We start from the raw sequence: 16,297 nt of genomic DNA on the forward strand, positions 1-16,297 counted from the left end.
TCCCACAATGCAGCGTCTTTTTAAAAACTTAAATTTAACACGTAACAAATATTAATACATCTAAAATGTAAAAACATAAAATCTACTCCACTTTCCTGCATCGCCAGAGTTTTAAATTTAAGTTCTTTTGATTTAGCTATGAGGTCATGTTGTGACGTATCCATCTGCTGTTGGTCACACGGTTTAACATGATGCGAAGTCACAGGTCAAAGTTCACCATGCATGAACTGTGGAACGCAGCAAAACTTTTCCGCTCTGATGCATTCACATGTGTATGAATGGAAGTCAATGGAACGAAAAGTGCAGTGCGCCCCTTTTGCTGTCTTTCCCTGATTGTTGAATTTTGTTTAGATAATATGGTGTGCTGTGATTAGGAGATGGTTTGCTCAGAAATGCATTCTCATTACTGAGTCCAATTAAATTGTTAAACCAACCATAGTTCATGCAGATTTTCTTATTGTTTTCAATGCACTGGATAAACATGTATAAACACTGGAATTATTCATTGCAGACAGAGAGCTTTAAAACAGTTCCAGTTTTGATTAAACATACCCAAGGTGCTGTCTATTTTTCTAGTATTGACCGACTAAGCTGCATGTGTCTGGCAGAATTCAAACTCTGTCTCTTGCTCAAGTTCAGAATGATGAATGCTCTCATTGGATCTCAAGGTGAAGGCCCTGTAAAGAACCTGCAGGGAAAAGAAACACTGGGCTTGAGTGAAGGATTACAGAGCCGCTGTGCTTGTTGGAGTCTATGTTACCTGTAGAGATATGTATTTTAGATAAAGGTTAAGGTTTAGGACTCAAAACGCAAAGGTTATATCAAAACGCCTATGGATAAGCAAAAAGAGCCAAGCTTCAGCCAAGACTGACTACATCACCTCAACTTTAGCAGTGAGATTCATGGTCATGCAGAAAATGGCACTCTCTTCAAATGTTCCTAGCTGTACGCCAGGTGTCATTGATCTTCCACACATCTTGTGCAATAGCATATGTTTTTTCCCTCTCCTTGCCTGCACTCTAGCACATGCAGTGTTATATGGACTGTTTGTGCTCTGTTATTGAATTCCAGGAACGTTTTCATCGTGTAAGCTCAGCCTGGAAGTATACAACACCATTTCAATTTGTGTCACTACATCAGATCTCAAAAGGGCATTTTCACATTCTGATGTCTGTGAGAGAACAGGAGAGAGAGAATCTCCATTGTAGTGTGACATTGGTTACAGTTATTAATTCCATAGGCCTAGAGGGTATTTTTAAACAGATGGACAGAACAACAACATGGGTCAAATCTCTTTATTTAAAGGCCCATTCTTACCTCAGTGGTTACCCACCTCTTCACTTTGCAATATCTACAGTATTCTGTCTTTAACTAGACAGACTAGTCCAGTCTTAACCTGTAACAGTGCTGCTCATGGAGCCTTTTCATTGAGAATCAGGGCACACAGTTTCTTCCCCAGTGATGAAAATCAACCACAATAAAACTTTATTCTTTATGGCACATCCGCTCTGCTTGACTTTGATAAACACCGACTTCTGCATCATCATCTGCTCTGCATGGAGAACATTTCAAACAGGTCAGCCTTTTTATTTCAGAATGAGCTTGATGGGTGTGTGCAGAAACTGTGTTAAGCTAATCAGTTTTCCTCCAGACTGACCTTCCTCTTTAATGCTTGACTTGTCCTCTTATCACAGCTGCTTGTACACATCCCTTCATAGCAAGATGGTACAAATTGCATTTGATTTTGCAGCAAGGATATTCAGATGCCTAGAGCTTATTTTTATCTCCTCTCTGTATGGTGAGATGATGTAGCCTATGATTTTCACTGGCCTGTTTTGTACCAGTCACCCCCTGTTGGAGCAGTCGCACATGCCCTGGCACAGACACTGGCAGAAGCCATAGACTAGACAGACTGTGAGACTGGAGGGCACTAGACTCACGCACACAATCCCCAGAGTCACTCTCTGGATCACCAGCAAGTAGATGCCAAGTGGAAGCGAACCGAAATAGAAAAAGCCCAGCAGCCACACCAAGACTCGCGGCACGTGATTGCAGAACTTGGACAATGCGTCTTGGTCCACGGCACCGCTGTTGGATGCTACAGAGACTGAGTCCAGACTGTGGTCACCGTAGTAATCCAAGCTGGCATTTTGACTGGGTGAGCGTTGCTGGTCCCGTTGCACCTCCATGATGGTGATGACCAGGCAGTTGGAGGAGTCGTGGGATGGGCTGTCGTTGGAGGACAGGCTCTTGGGCGTCAGTACTACCTCCTTACTGTGGTCTGAGCTCCAGGACTTGTCCCGTACAGCCAGACGAGACATGATGTTTGAGTCGTCTGGCAACCCAGCCACTTCATACTCACTGATCTGCGTCTCGTGACGGCAGAAAGGGCAGCTGATGGAGCTAGAGCCATCACCCATGTCCAGGATCTTATTGAGGCATCTGGCACACACGCGATGCAGGCAGTCCAGAATCTTAGGCTTGCGGCTGTGTGCATTGAAGCGCTGGTAGCAGATTTTGCACTCCAACTCATCATTGCTGGTGCTGTTGAGGCTGGTGTTAGTATTAGCACTGGCATTACCAGAGCTCTCCTCTGGTCCAGCCTGAGCACAGCTCATCGTGGCCTCATGCTCTAGGTTTACAAGAAAAGGATGTTAGCACAGAATACGACAACATGCACAGTTACAGAGATACAGTTTAAGACTAGAGTGTTTATCATTTATTTACTGGTGATGCTCTTGTTAATCTTTTCATCTGAACATCAACATTTGTGAGATTTATTATTTATTATATCTAAATAATTTTAAGGTTAATTGTTTGTCATTGGACAATAGTGGTCTGTTTATTATTGTGGACACAAATTTGTTTAGATTTGTACTATAACGAATATTGTTAACAAATGTTGTTGCTGGTGTTTTCTAATGCAATTATCTAATGTAATAATATAATAATTCATAATAATTAGAATTTTTAAGTATAAGCAATTTGTCAAAATGCATACATTTTTATAGAATATTTAATTTAGACTTTGGTCAGTTACTCCTTTTTCAAAAAACAACAACAACAACAACAACAAAAAACATTAACAGTGATATCATATGTATTTTACACTTTTTGCAGAAATAATAAATCATTTTACTAGGTTTTCAAGTCTTACGGAATTGAACTTTCCTGTTCAATTCCTAAAAAACAATTGGGTTGACCAAGCAATTTGGTCCATTTGTTTCCCTTATTTATTTATTTATTGGATGATGCATCACCATCTTGTAGATGCTAAACTCATCCAGAAATATGATACAGTTTAATTGTAAATGCACACAGTGTCTCTCAAATTTGATAATAGTTTACAGGATTTTCTCCTTATTATTAATCCACGAAGATTAGATCTTAATTATTTTCCAGAAAGTTTCAGAAGCATTTTATCCACCTTTTATATCAAACTGAAATAAGCTGTCATTAAGAATGAATTACATTATGACAACAGTAAACAAATCTCTGGGTTTAGTCACTGTAGGTGATTTCATACAATGTGTTATGCAATCATGCATTAGTGCAATGTTAGTGTGACTGTAATATACTAACACCTATGCTATTAAGTCTTCATAGAAAGCTTCCTACTGTGCCACATGGGTGTTTTCAGTGTCTCATTCAGTCTGCAACTCTCCAAAGGCCTAATTAGGTTGCTTTGTTAATTGCTGTTTGTGAAATTAATTATGGAAAGAAACGTGGGATCGACGTGACGATTTTGCTTCATTGTCTTGGGGTGCCAACAGTTTTTGTTTCCCTAATGTCACCCAGCTGTTGTTATACTGATGCAAGAGACGCCAATTGTTAGAGGAATGAAATAGTGGCCCTTTGGGCAAAGAGCACACTCCTCCAGCATACAGACCTCTCTCTGTTATTAATGACAGCAATGCCCATGCATTGAAAGCTTTTCTTTCCTTTTTTTCCCCTCTGTTCTTCTTTCCTTCTCCCCTTTTTCCTGACTGTAATGACATATGGTGTTTTAACATGCTTTTCAGAGGCAGATGTGCTCTGAGTTCTCTATCGCTGGTCTTAACATCTTACATTTCAAATCTAATATAAAGAGCTCTTTTGTAGCTTAAATGGACTAAATCAGTTTTGTCATTGTAATTGTATCTCACAAAAATATGGGGACCTAATGAATGTCATGGATTATAAATTATAAATGTTACATAGGCCATTTTATGTCACTCAGGAGAGTAATACTGTATGTTGACGTGTACTTGGCCCAGTAGTCTTCTTTGAAAAATTTGTTAGTAGAAGGATGATTTGGCACATAATTCATCTACAGTTGAGTAATTAGAATATTTCTGGAGTGTTTTTCTATTCTATAATGAAATTTTATGTTTGAGACGACACTATTAGTATTCGAATGCTCTGTCAACAGACAGAGATTTTGTCAGAACAAACATCTGAAAAGACATAGGCTACATAAATACAGCATTACTATGCAAAGTGAGCAAACGCAGACACCGTTTTGAGAAATATATCTGAATATTTCCTTGGATACATAAGCCTTAAACCTTTACAGAGGTTTTAACATTAAAGGGATAGCTCACACAAAACTGAAAATGACCCCATGATTTATTCACCCTCAAACCTAGATTCTCAAGAGACTAGAATATTCTCACCGGACCTTACACTACCAGGAACGCCCACATGGAGGGCAAAACAAGCCTTTCCTCAACTGACCGCCAGTTATTTTTAGGAGGATTGCATTTAGTAGTATTGAAGTAAGGCCAAATTCGGTATACACCTTATTGATGATGCATACTTTGTACAGGCAAGCAGATGAACCCAGAATATAAACGCAATGCGCAAAGTTTAATATTAAATGTTTTCCCCATAGAACACCATTATAAAGAAGAAGCTTAACCATTTAGCACATTGTGCTCATATTCCGGGCTCATTTGCTTGCCTGCATAAAGCATCATCATCAATAAGGTGTGTACTAATTTCATCTTTTAACATCAACATCAACATTTTAGAATGTAGCCTACCGCTGTTTTTAGCGATTGAAATATTGTGACAGGTGCTTTATATGGATTGCTAATGGCTAAAACTTGCATTTTGTTCACATATCTTTGTTTTATTCTTTTGAGAGATAATCTAAATACTTTTGGATTGGAACATATAGAAAACTGACAGTTTTGTGCTGCAGTTCTATGGATATTTTGCCCGCCAGGTCTTTGAACCAGTCACGTGACTGAAAACTATTAATTGGACTATTAAATCCCAACCCCCATTCACTACCATCATAAAGCTTGGTGGAGGAGGGAGGTTTTTTTTTCATTTTTTTATGTTTATTCGTCTGAAAGAAGAAAGTCATATACAGTACACCTAGGATGGCTTGAGGGTAAGTAAATCATGGGGTAATTTTCATTTTTGGCAATTTTCATATCCCTTTAACAGTGGATTCTGTTTATGATTTAGCACCTTGTTCTTTCACCTTCATGGAAACATTAACCCTACAGAACATTTCTGAGCTGCTCTTATTTCATGTTCCCTTGTAATTATGTATGAGACTGCTGTGAGCCTGACTGCAGGTTTCCTGTTCTCCCAAACTAACAGTAGTTAGTTAGGTGTTTGTGTTGCACATCAAAGAAGACAATGTTAGCATTCAATAGTTCTAATTGTTGGAGAAAACTGGTTAATTTTAAGCTTTTTATGTTGACATCACAATTTGTGACGTGGCAATGGACTGTAGTACATCGATGACATGTCTGTGTCTATTAAATTATTCATGAGACTGCATGTTCTTATCCTATGAGAAGACGCTTCACTTAATTATTCACAACAGTATGTGTTGATTTGCTATGACAGATGCTTCAAGACTGCAAGACTGCGTACAATATCCGAGAGAAACATTCATGGATAGAAGGAGAGTGTTTGTTTTTGCTTTGTAATAAGAGATCAGCACAAACGCGATTCATTCACTTAGTGAGTGTAACCGGTTTTACAGCTCCGTGACACAACCCATCAAAAGACTTATATAAACGCTGCAGAATAAGCCTGAAGTTATCAGAGGTGCAACCGCTCATGTATATGTTTTTGATGCAGAGTGCAAATGGCTGTGCATTTATTTGTGGTGTCACATATGCCCATAACAACCAACCCATTCCAAACTACACTACAGTTCAAATGCTGGGGGTCAATTTATGACCAAGCAGTTGGAGGAGTCACGCACATTTATTTTATCAAGTATACAGAAAAACAGCTATATTGTGATATATTAGTATAAATAAAAATAACTGTTTTCTATTTTAATATATTTAATTTATTGCTGTGTTGCAAAGGCGAATTTTCAGGAGCTGTTACTCCAGTACAGAGTTATTGTTAGCAATACTGAAAGTTGGGCTGCTTAATTTTTTTTTTTTTTCACGATTCTTTGATAAATAGGAAGTTCAAAAGAACAGCATTTCTGGAAACTGTGAAACACAGTTCTAACAAGAAGGACATTTATTATGCTTACGGTCACTGAAAAGCCAGTCATGTACTACTGACTCAATGGCAGCCCTACCTTCATGTTTCAACCTGCTGGACAGTCTACAACATTTCCTCACCACCAAATGCCGGTGTGATGTATCCTGGGGTCTCATTTATAAACGTTGCGTACTCACAAAATGGGCATAGAAACATGCGTACGCAATTTTCCATGCACATATCTTTTTCCTGGAGTGAGAAAAGTAATTAAGTAAACAGTGATTTTAAACTCTGTTTTCAGGTCGATATACACATTTACATTAAATACTCCTCCCGCATTAATGGAGATAAACACTGAAATTACATAATTTTACAAAAAACATAATTACATAATTTTATTAACAATAGGCTAAATAATTTTCCTGTGGTATGCTATGTTTTAATGACTGTGAGGAGTGCTATAGGTGCAAAATAATTAATCTTTAAACTAAACTACAGATCACATTATGAGAAATATTTTCGTGAGAACAATGATCAATGATGCGCACTTACTTCGATATTATGGTGGACACTGCTGGATTCAGTGGTCGAATGGTCCATTGTCCGGTATAGGACCAATGATAATAGCTAAACCGCAGCTGCACGGAGGTGTCGATGTCATATGAAGGCATCTCAACAACATAATGAAAAATACCACTATATTTGAAGGATATAACTAGGAGAAAACGGTAAGATTTGCACGTTTTCTTTTTAAAATACTTTGTCAGTGACAACCGAATCAGTGTCAGCCGAATCAGACAATTTTATTTACACTGCAATAAATATGGGCCTATCTGTTTCCACTAAAAATAGCTAAAAGATGTTCATCAGGAAAACTGCATACATTTAATTTATTTGAATTGTTTAAAACAATTAAAATACTGTTTGGCCAGTGTAAAATAATGAGATCAACTCTTTTCTAAAATATATCTGAGAACAACTTTAAACCATTTTGTTTTTATGGAAATTTTCATATATTTATTATAAAACATAACAAGGATACTGGATAATTTTTAGCAATAAAAATTTTTTTGTATGACACAAATGGCATTATAGACCCCATCTCATATTTCCTTAATGTCTCGGTGTTAAACATGGTGTCACGTGGATGGGAATACGCATGGAAATGATATGCAGATGAGGTTATGCATAGTAAAACAAGGCGTTGTAAGCTCCATATATGGTGATTTTGGGGAGGAGTTGAGGTGGAGATGCACGTACGCACAATCTTCCGCTGACTGGGAATTATAAAGGGATTTTTGCGCTGGTTCTGGTGTACGCATGGTTTTATAAATCTGAAAACTTTTGTGCGTACGCAAAATCTCGCTTTTGTGCCTAGGTACACTTTTAGGATGAAATCTATGGAGATTTTTATAAATGAGACCCCTGATCAATTTTTAGGTGACCTATCCCTTTAAGATAAAATAAAGCATTAGAATTGTGCTTTAATTGGAATATGTCTAGAGTGTTTTTCTATTTAAGTTAAAATAAAGCACTGATGTCACTCACGTAGCATCTCTAGTAATCATACTCCAGAAGATGTGCAGTGTGTGAATCAAAGCTCGTTATTGGAAAGATGTCAGCAAGAGCCCTTTACGTCACAAACAGCAACACACACAGTTCATTAAGTAGCTTTCAAGTGCAATCACTTAGACTTCTTAAATTTAGTCGCCTCATTCATCTCGCTCTCCAGAGGCCTGAGAATCCAAAATCAATTCAATTATTTAGACCATCTTGTATATGTAAGATACAAGGTGTGAGAGTGAGGGAGAAAAGACAGACTGTGAGTGCTTATCTGTTTTAACAATAAATGCAATGTTATTTAAAGCTCTGTTCAATCAATTATAGATGATGATTATGAAAACGTTATGAATAGTGAGCTATAAAGGGAAGCTCACTGGATGCTGGGATCTGCTCTTAAGGCACATGCGGATTTGTTCTATTTCATTACTCAGGGCTGTGGTTTGAAATCCTGCATGACCAATTCTTTTTTCCGAAGCCAGACTTACACAAATTATATTATATTAATTATTAAATTAAATATTAAATTGTGAGTGAAGTTTTTGCTGAGGTCACGACTGGCGACTAAGCCAATGTATTTACATGTTATAACTTATAACTTAAAAATTTGCATGTAATCGAAATGACAGAGATGTAAGTGAAAGTGAGGAAAAGCAGCATCTATTTCATGCACAACTTGAATAAACTACAACTGGTAAAGCTGTCAGCTGTGTGGATATTGGCAACATCGTTAACAATTCTCGTTTATAATCATTATGGCTTCTTCTTAACAAGATCTTAGGACTATGCTGTGTTCTGTTAATGTGTGAACTTCATATTATTTGAAGCGCACTTGCCATCCAGTAATCGCAAAAAGCTTTGTGCTTTGATACTTTGTAATAAACAAATGACCAGAATGATGAGCTTGATGCAACACGGATTCAAAGTGCGCAGCACCCCGCATAGAAAAGTTCAAAGCACAAAGTGAAGAGATATTGATGCATATTCAATATGTTTGTTCGTTTATTGAGCCTTTTCTATTCACAGTTTTAAATTTTAGTTACTATGCTCATGAAGAACAACTCATAGTGCTCTCTACTCCAGTCTTGTGATCTAACCAGATATCCGATAGAAATTTACCCGATTTAGAAACAGCACGAAACTCCAGCAATATAGATCCCTTTTATGCGAAACCATTTACAGATCAAGAATAACATTAGGAACATTTAATCATCTTGGAGAGAGTTTTATCGTCTTGGCTGTCATAACCGAACGTGATGCACAGTTTGAATACTGAATGGAGGATGACAGACAGAACTTGACTTGAATATTCATCTGTACCTCACATTAAACTATGGAACTGCTTTAGAACACTTGAAATACAGTGCACGAAAACTTTATTGTGCTTTATAATGTTTATGTGGCTTTCGTGAGGCTTAATAATAACACAGAATAGTATACACACTATGGGCCCTATCATACACCTGGCGCAATGCGATGCAAGGCGCAGCGCAATTGTGTTTGCTAGTTTCAGTCCGACGCCGTTCGCATTTTCCTGTCCAGTGCCACGTCGTTTAATTAGCAGATGCATTTGCGCCCATTTGTGCACCCATGGGCGTGCTGGTCTAAAAAAGAGGTGTGTTCAGGCGCATTGCTATTTTAAGGAGCTGAAAATAGACTGCGCCATAGACCAACTCAAACCTGGTCTAAAGTCTGGCGCAATGTTTTTTCTTTGTTATGTAAAGAGCGTGTTAGTATAGGCGTGTCCACAACGCGCGTACACGCTGCTTATTAAACACAGAGACGCACAGCAGCACACAAACATGCCAAATATAAAAAATGAAAGGATTGATTTGAATGAGATAATTTTTTTTTGTATGATTATTTATTATAAATGTGTATATGTTTTTTTGTGGATCAGAATTTGGCTATCTATTTGCTTGCACACGAGCAGCTCCGTTTCATCTCGGAGATGCATTCGGTCTTTGCGCTTGCCAAATTCTGCCGTGTAAATAGCAAATCCGTCATGGCACGAGTGCAACTGGCTCTTAAAGGGAATGGAAGATGAGACTCTGATTGGTTTATTGCACGTTACGCCCAAAAAAAAAAAAAAACACCCATTACTCATTAAGAGAATAGGGACAACCCGTTTAGACCATGCGCCTGGGAGCGCCAACCGTTTTTCTGTCGTTAAAATAGCAAAAGTGGATTTGGACACGCCCTGAGTGCACCTGCTCTGTGAGCTTTACACTTTGCATTTAGATCATTAAAATAGGGCCCTATATCAGATTTGGATCTGTCTCGTCTGACCGATACCCTGATCCAGCAGAAAAGGCCAGTATCGAAGCGATATCGATACTGAATTTCAGATCGGCGCACCCCTACTTAAAAGGTTCTTCACAGAAATATTTCTGGTTCCACAAAGAACCATTCAGTGGTCCAATTGCTTCTTACTCAATTTTTTTGTCTGTAACCCTGCTCTGTCTACCCCAAATCCCAAATAAATCCAGTATGCCCAAAGTCCACATCCAATAAATCCACATTTTCAGCCAAGTTTATGTTCTCAATAAACTAGACTGAGCTTATCATCTCATAACTGTGACATTCAATATGATCATTCTTTCTCTAATAATATAATGCTGCATCCTTGTGTATTGAATGTGACCATTTACCCTTATTAGGTTGGACAGCGAATCTTATAAACGGGCAGTAATGTCTATGTAACACCTTTAATTCTTGTACTTTCAGGATAGGGATTCAGATCACAAGTTTACCTGGTCTCTTCTCATAATCATGTCATTTAACAGATGTTTTATCTGTGTATCAGGCTCAGGCTGCACATACACATTCTCTTGTGCTGTATTTTCAACTTGAGCACAGCAGTGAGAAAGTGTTTCTCGCTTGCTCTGCTCCAATTTTGCTACTTACTGTCATCTTAAAGAGCATGAGACTGAATTCATCTTGCAGCTAGGTCTGCACAGTTATAGGGAATCTGAAATTCTTTGTATTGCAATAATATGTTTGACTCTGTGGAGAGATTATAAGGGAATGAAAGGATGGAGACGAAAATAGAGTAAACTGAGCTTTTCAAAAGACAGTGGAAGTGTATTTTGTTGGGTCCTTTTCAAAAGCAGATTGCAGGTCTGAGCTGCTAATCTATTCTTCCAGTTAAAATAATTGGATTCTCACAGTATCTGATTGAACGCAATCAGCTTAATGGTTCAGTGTTTTCCTTATAATGGGTTTCTATGGGAAACCATTTAACGTGAAACTTTGCATATTGTGTTTATATTCTGGGTTCATATGCTTGCCTGTACAAAATATACATAATCAATAAAGTGTATACTGGATTTCATCTTTTAATATCTGTGTTTTACTACATTACTACTTAAAGCAAACTGTGTAAAAATAACTGGCGGTCAGTGGAGCAAAGCTTAGTTTTGCCCGCCAGGTGGGCGCTCCTATGTGTGTGTGACGTAGAAACAGTCAGCACAATTAGGACTGAATAAACAGTTTTTTTAGAGGAAACAACTTATCATTTAATGAATTGACTGCCTATCGGCTAATCTTCAACATGTTTTACACTAAACAATACTTCTGGATTGAACTATTTTGAGTTTACGCCAAAAAAAATGCTGTTTTATAAGAGAAGTCATAGATTTTTTTGCGACAGGTGGGATTCAGCTTACAGCACTTCTCATATATTTCTATGGTATCTGTAAACGGTGATTGAGTGTTGCACAACTCTGACTGTATTTCAGTGACATCAAGGCTGTAATGTGATTGGTTATTAAGGCACACGTGATCCATGTTGACCGTTATGATTTATCCAATAGTAAGTAATACAGACCCTCTCATCTCCCAATAGTAAGACAATCTCTGCTTTGGTTATATCAGCCAGTCAGAGAGCAGATGCATCTGGGGGTTGGTGCTTTTGTTAAGGTATGTATTAAAGATGTTTTAGTCTATCAAGCCTGAGGGTTTTAGTGTATTAAAGATTACTCGCTAACACCTTTAATAGTGGTATTATCTAGAGGACTAAAACTCAACCACAACCTAGTGACAGCACTGTGGGTGTAAAAGTCTTCATCCACCTGACTCAGACAGGGCAGGCAGAGTGAACATGCCATAGATCACGTATCCAGTCTGTTTGTATGTAACAAGTCCCTAAGGGAAGTGTCTGCTGTGTACCGTGTGTGTGTTTATAGCAGCCCTAACTTACAAGTCCCTAAGCGGGGCCCTTGGCTTCAAAGATGCTTTTGTAACTAGGATTTGAAGTAGAAGCTGTGTAGGGTAGAGGATAGGGAATAGATTGGGAGAACAAGTGAAATTTATTTAGATTTTTTGCTGAAAACTAGGGTCATTTGCAGTTCCAGCTGAGCTGAAGGGAAGAACACCTGCCTGAAAGAAGCCAATAACAGCTGCATGGAACCCTGAAAAACACATTTGCACACTTATCCAATCAGTGTCTCCCAGCCATTCTGATACTGGGCACACAAACAGTCTTCTCAGTAGAAAATACCTTTGACTCAGGTTTTTTTTTTTTTTTGATTCTCAGACCTTAGGACCTTAGGACATAAATGCAGCCTACCCAGTTTCATCACTCTTCTCAGTGTTCCCTCGGGAATATATGTGGATTCTTTCAAAAGTAGGGATGCTCATATTGACTGTTTAACCGAAAGTTAGAATTTTGACTGATTAATACTAACAATTAAACGGTTTAAACATTTTTTTTTTTTTTATATAAATTTTTTTAAAGTATTTTTTTTTTTGTAAAGTTTGCTTTGCTGCATTGTTAAAGAAAAAAATATGTGCAACCATGCGGGCCTACAGACATATTTTGCTGTGCAAGCACCTGCACTTTCACTTAACTGATGTAGTAAAGGCAACACAATGGAAAAAGGCAACACTGGATAGATTTTTATCAGAGAGTGAATCCGTGAGTGAATGTATTCAAATTCTGAATGGGTTATTGCCTAGAAAGTGCACAAAGAGTGCTCCCCCTTATAATCATTAAAAAGTTAAACTCATCTAGGTTCTTTGCGATCTCACAAAGTTCCAATTTATTCAGTGAAGCTCTACACTACTGGACAATTAATCTCTTATTTACGATCGTGTGAACAGTTTGTTTGTTCTAATAACAGGATTCACGAGTGCGCACAACTCCGAAACACTGAACAAAACTCCTGCTTTATGAGCGGTGACTGGATTTTAATATAAACATCTCTGATTGGCCACTGTGTTCATGAAATCAACAGATAATGTCTGTGATTGGCTACAATGCTCAATATTGCAGATCATCTTAATTTGTTAATTATTTCAGTGAAAAATATTTTGTGTAGGCCTATTTATTGTATTATTTTTATTGATATTATTTTATTCTGTTTTTCTTTGTTCTCAGAAGCGCTGCTTGTGTATTTTTAATGGGTCACAGATACGTGTTCATTCTGTTATTTATTTAATGCTAATTTAATATTCAAATCTTCTCAGTTAACGGTTAATGTTCGGATAACGAGTGGCAGCTGTCAGGAAAATTAACTGAAATGAGCATCCCTATTCAAAAGCACAATTTAGTTTGACTACTTTAGTCACTTAGAATGTCTTAACCTCCTACCGCATGTCAGTGACCCCAATAACAGCAGTATTCACATTAGGGATCTAAGCTGCCACATCATATGCTGATCTACACTTCTTAACAGTTCATTTACTGCATTGGCTTCCATGCTCATTATGATTAATCTCCACTTTTCAAGTACTTAACAGTGTTTACTTCCATTCTATGATTATTAGACACAATACGTGACAGTAAAGACATTTAGAATGTTATAAAATATTTCTGTTTTTTAAAAAAATGCTGTTCTTTTGAACTTTCTATTCCTCAAATACTGAGGCTAAAACAATTGTATCACAAGGTTTCCACAAAAATATTAAGCAGCACAGTTGTTTTCAACAAATTTTAAGAAGAAATAAGAATGGCAAAACACTTTCTGTTTGTTGTGTTTAAAAATCTGTTTAATATCATGCTGTGATGTGAAAGCGCTAAATTTGTTGTTTTAGTTTTGATTTTTGGTGTTGTGTGTGATTATTGTGGTGGAGAGGAGGTGTGATTTTGGTGTGAATGTGAGTTTTTGAAAACTTTTCCAACATCAGGAGTCTCCAGGCAACCACCATGGTTACAATGGAGTCGTTCTGTGAGTCACATTAAAACCGATGTCAATACCTTTGTTGTCCATACTAACATGATGGACAAGCCTTATTAAAGAGGTTTAGCTCATACATTCCACACTTGTCTTCATTACAAATAGTTTTGTCAATTGTAAATGTTTATTGCCTTTACTGAAAGAGGTGAAATATCAGTTGTGAAGCTTAAACAAGCTGTAAAAGCAACCCAGATGTTTAGTCAGCTGAAAAGAGACTACAAACCCAAGTCTTTTACATTTCTTTTCATATTCAAAAATATACCTGGGGCCAGATTCATAAAACACCAAGAATCTTTTTATGAACTGCTATTTTCTTCTTATTTTCTAACTTAAGAATAAAGTTAAGAATATTTTGTGTTCCCAAAAAACATTTCTTAAGAATGTTCATATCTTTTAAGATTTAAGATTGTTCTAAAGACAAATCTGAGAATAATTTGAATTGAATTGAAATGTTTATTGTAAATAACCACTTAAAGTTCGGATAACCTACACCTTGTCTTAAATTCTCAAATTTAAGATCTTTCATGAATTTGAGTTGTTAATGTAAACAATTAGTTAATGTAAACAATGTAAATGTCACAATTATGCGTGATGTGACTGTTTTGCTAAATTTGAAATTCACTAACGATTATACAAGAACTACTTTAAATAAGGACCTCATTCTTAATTTTATTTTCATAAGTAACATTTTTAGAAGTACACAGATACAGGACACATTCACTCTAGAGAGAGCTAAGGAGACGGAGAGCAAACGATTGCAGCAGAACAATCTTTAGACAGGCTCTTTAAAATAACTATTTAAAATACATAACACATTGGAAAATGTGGCTCCAAGAGCTGAACTCCCATAAAGCCAGTCATGACGAAAATAGTGTGTCTGCTTATTATGATAATTACGATAATCTGCAGGGGGCACAAAAAGATGGCCTTTGAGGTGTTTTGAGGTCATTTTCTCCTTGAGAATAAAAAAAGATTTTCTTGAATCTGACCCCTGGTTGAATTACATTTGACAGGTCGAACTTCCCAAGGGTTTCCCTACTTTGTTTAGCCTCATTCTGACCACTGTCTAAAAGAATTGGGCCATGAGTAGGGCCTATTCATTTTGACAACACTAGTTTTGGCATAGAATGCCTTAGGAGCTCTTAGGAAGAGGTTTTGTGTGGAACAGCTTCATTATGGACAGCAGAATGCAAAAGAGAATACCAAACTTTCCAAAGACAGGAAAACTTAAAACAGAAGTGAAATAAACTGCAAATGGATGATGCTACTAACAGCTCCAATTGACAGACTTACCCTGATGATAAGAATTTCACGGGTAAATCAGTATAGCCATGCCTGTTATCACAAGCTCAAATTCACTACATCACAATGATATAAATAAATGATTTCCCAAACTGAAATCACATTAGCAGAACATCCACTGCAGTCCCCCAAATCTCACTGAAATCACTTCATATTGGCAAATTTGTTTGCAGTTTGTTCCAGTTCTCCTTAAAGGTGCACCAAGCAAATTTTGCCAAACAATGTTGATATTTGGAAGCAAATATCATCAAAGTGGGTCGCGGCTTGATGACCATGGGAAAACGTGGGTCCCAAGGCCAAACCAGTTGAGAACCACTGGCTTAGTGCACCTTTAATGGTTTTGTGGTTTGTCTGGTGGCTGCTCAGATACTCTTTGACATGGTCAAGAAAACTCTAAAGCCTCACTGCATCTCACTGAGGTTTTTGGAAGAAGAGAGAGGGAGCAGACAAGCAGAGAGAGTCTGAATTGCTGTAATTGAATGCTCACACACAAATGCACTGAAGGAGCTATTGACTGAGGCATGTTTGTGTGGAGTGTTATTGATCGATGTGTGAGGGATTGCTTGGACCTATGTGTTCTTAAACCCCACAGAGTACAGTCAAACCTCTTTCTCTTCCAAACACACACACACATAATCACTCTCTCTCCACACATGCTCATTCTCTGCTTGAAGCAGGTATGATAACACAGGGGGTCCATTAAAGACATTACCATTGCTAATCAGTACTCTAAACGCATGTGTATGTTTTCACGTTTACATGCATGTGGAAATTATCTTCCCGGTTATTAATAGAAGATCATTTGTGAA

The 16,297-nt window shown here is 37.4% G+C and overlaps 2 protein-coding genes across 2 annotated transcripts in view; one reads left to right on the top strand and one right to left on the bottom strand.

Moving 5' to 3' along the window:
- The window catches only part of LOC109051913 (centrosomal protein of 89 kDa-like), a 65,548-nt gene that overhangs the window by 35,647 nt on the left and 13,604 nt on the right, over positions 1 to 16,297 (top strand).
- The window catches only part of LOC109051914 (E3 ubiquitin-protein ligase RNF182-like), a 15,972-nt gene continuing 943 nt past the window's right edge, over positions 1,269 to 16,297 (bottom strand). Inside the window, exon 2 of the mRNA XM_042760374.1 lies at positions 1,269 to 2,632. Within this exon, the coding sequence (XP_042616308.1) occupies positions 1,845 to 2,618 (774 nt within the window). The 5' untranslated portion in view covers positions 2,619 to 2,632 and the 3' untranslated portion in view covers positions 1,269 to 1,844. The remainder of the gene's footprint in view (positions 2,633 to 16,297) is intronic.

This window comes from Cyprinus carpio, chromosome A7 (assembly GCF_018340385.1).
Source record: "Cyprinus carpio isolate SPL01 chromosome A7, ASM1834038v1, whole genome shotgun sequence".
In the NCBI taxonomy this organism is placed as follows: domain Eukaryota; kingdom Metazoa; phylum Chordata; class Actinopteri; order Cypriniformes; family Cyprinidae; genus Cyprinus; species Cyprinus carpio.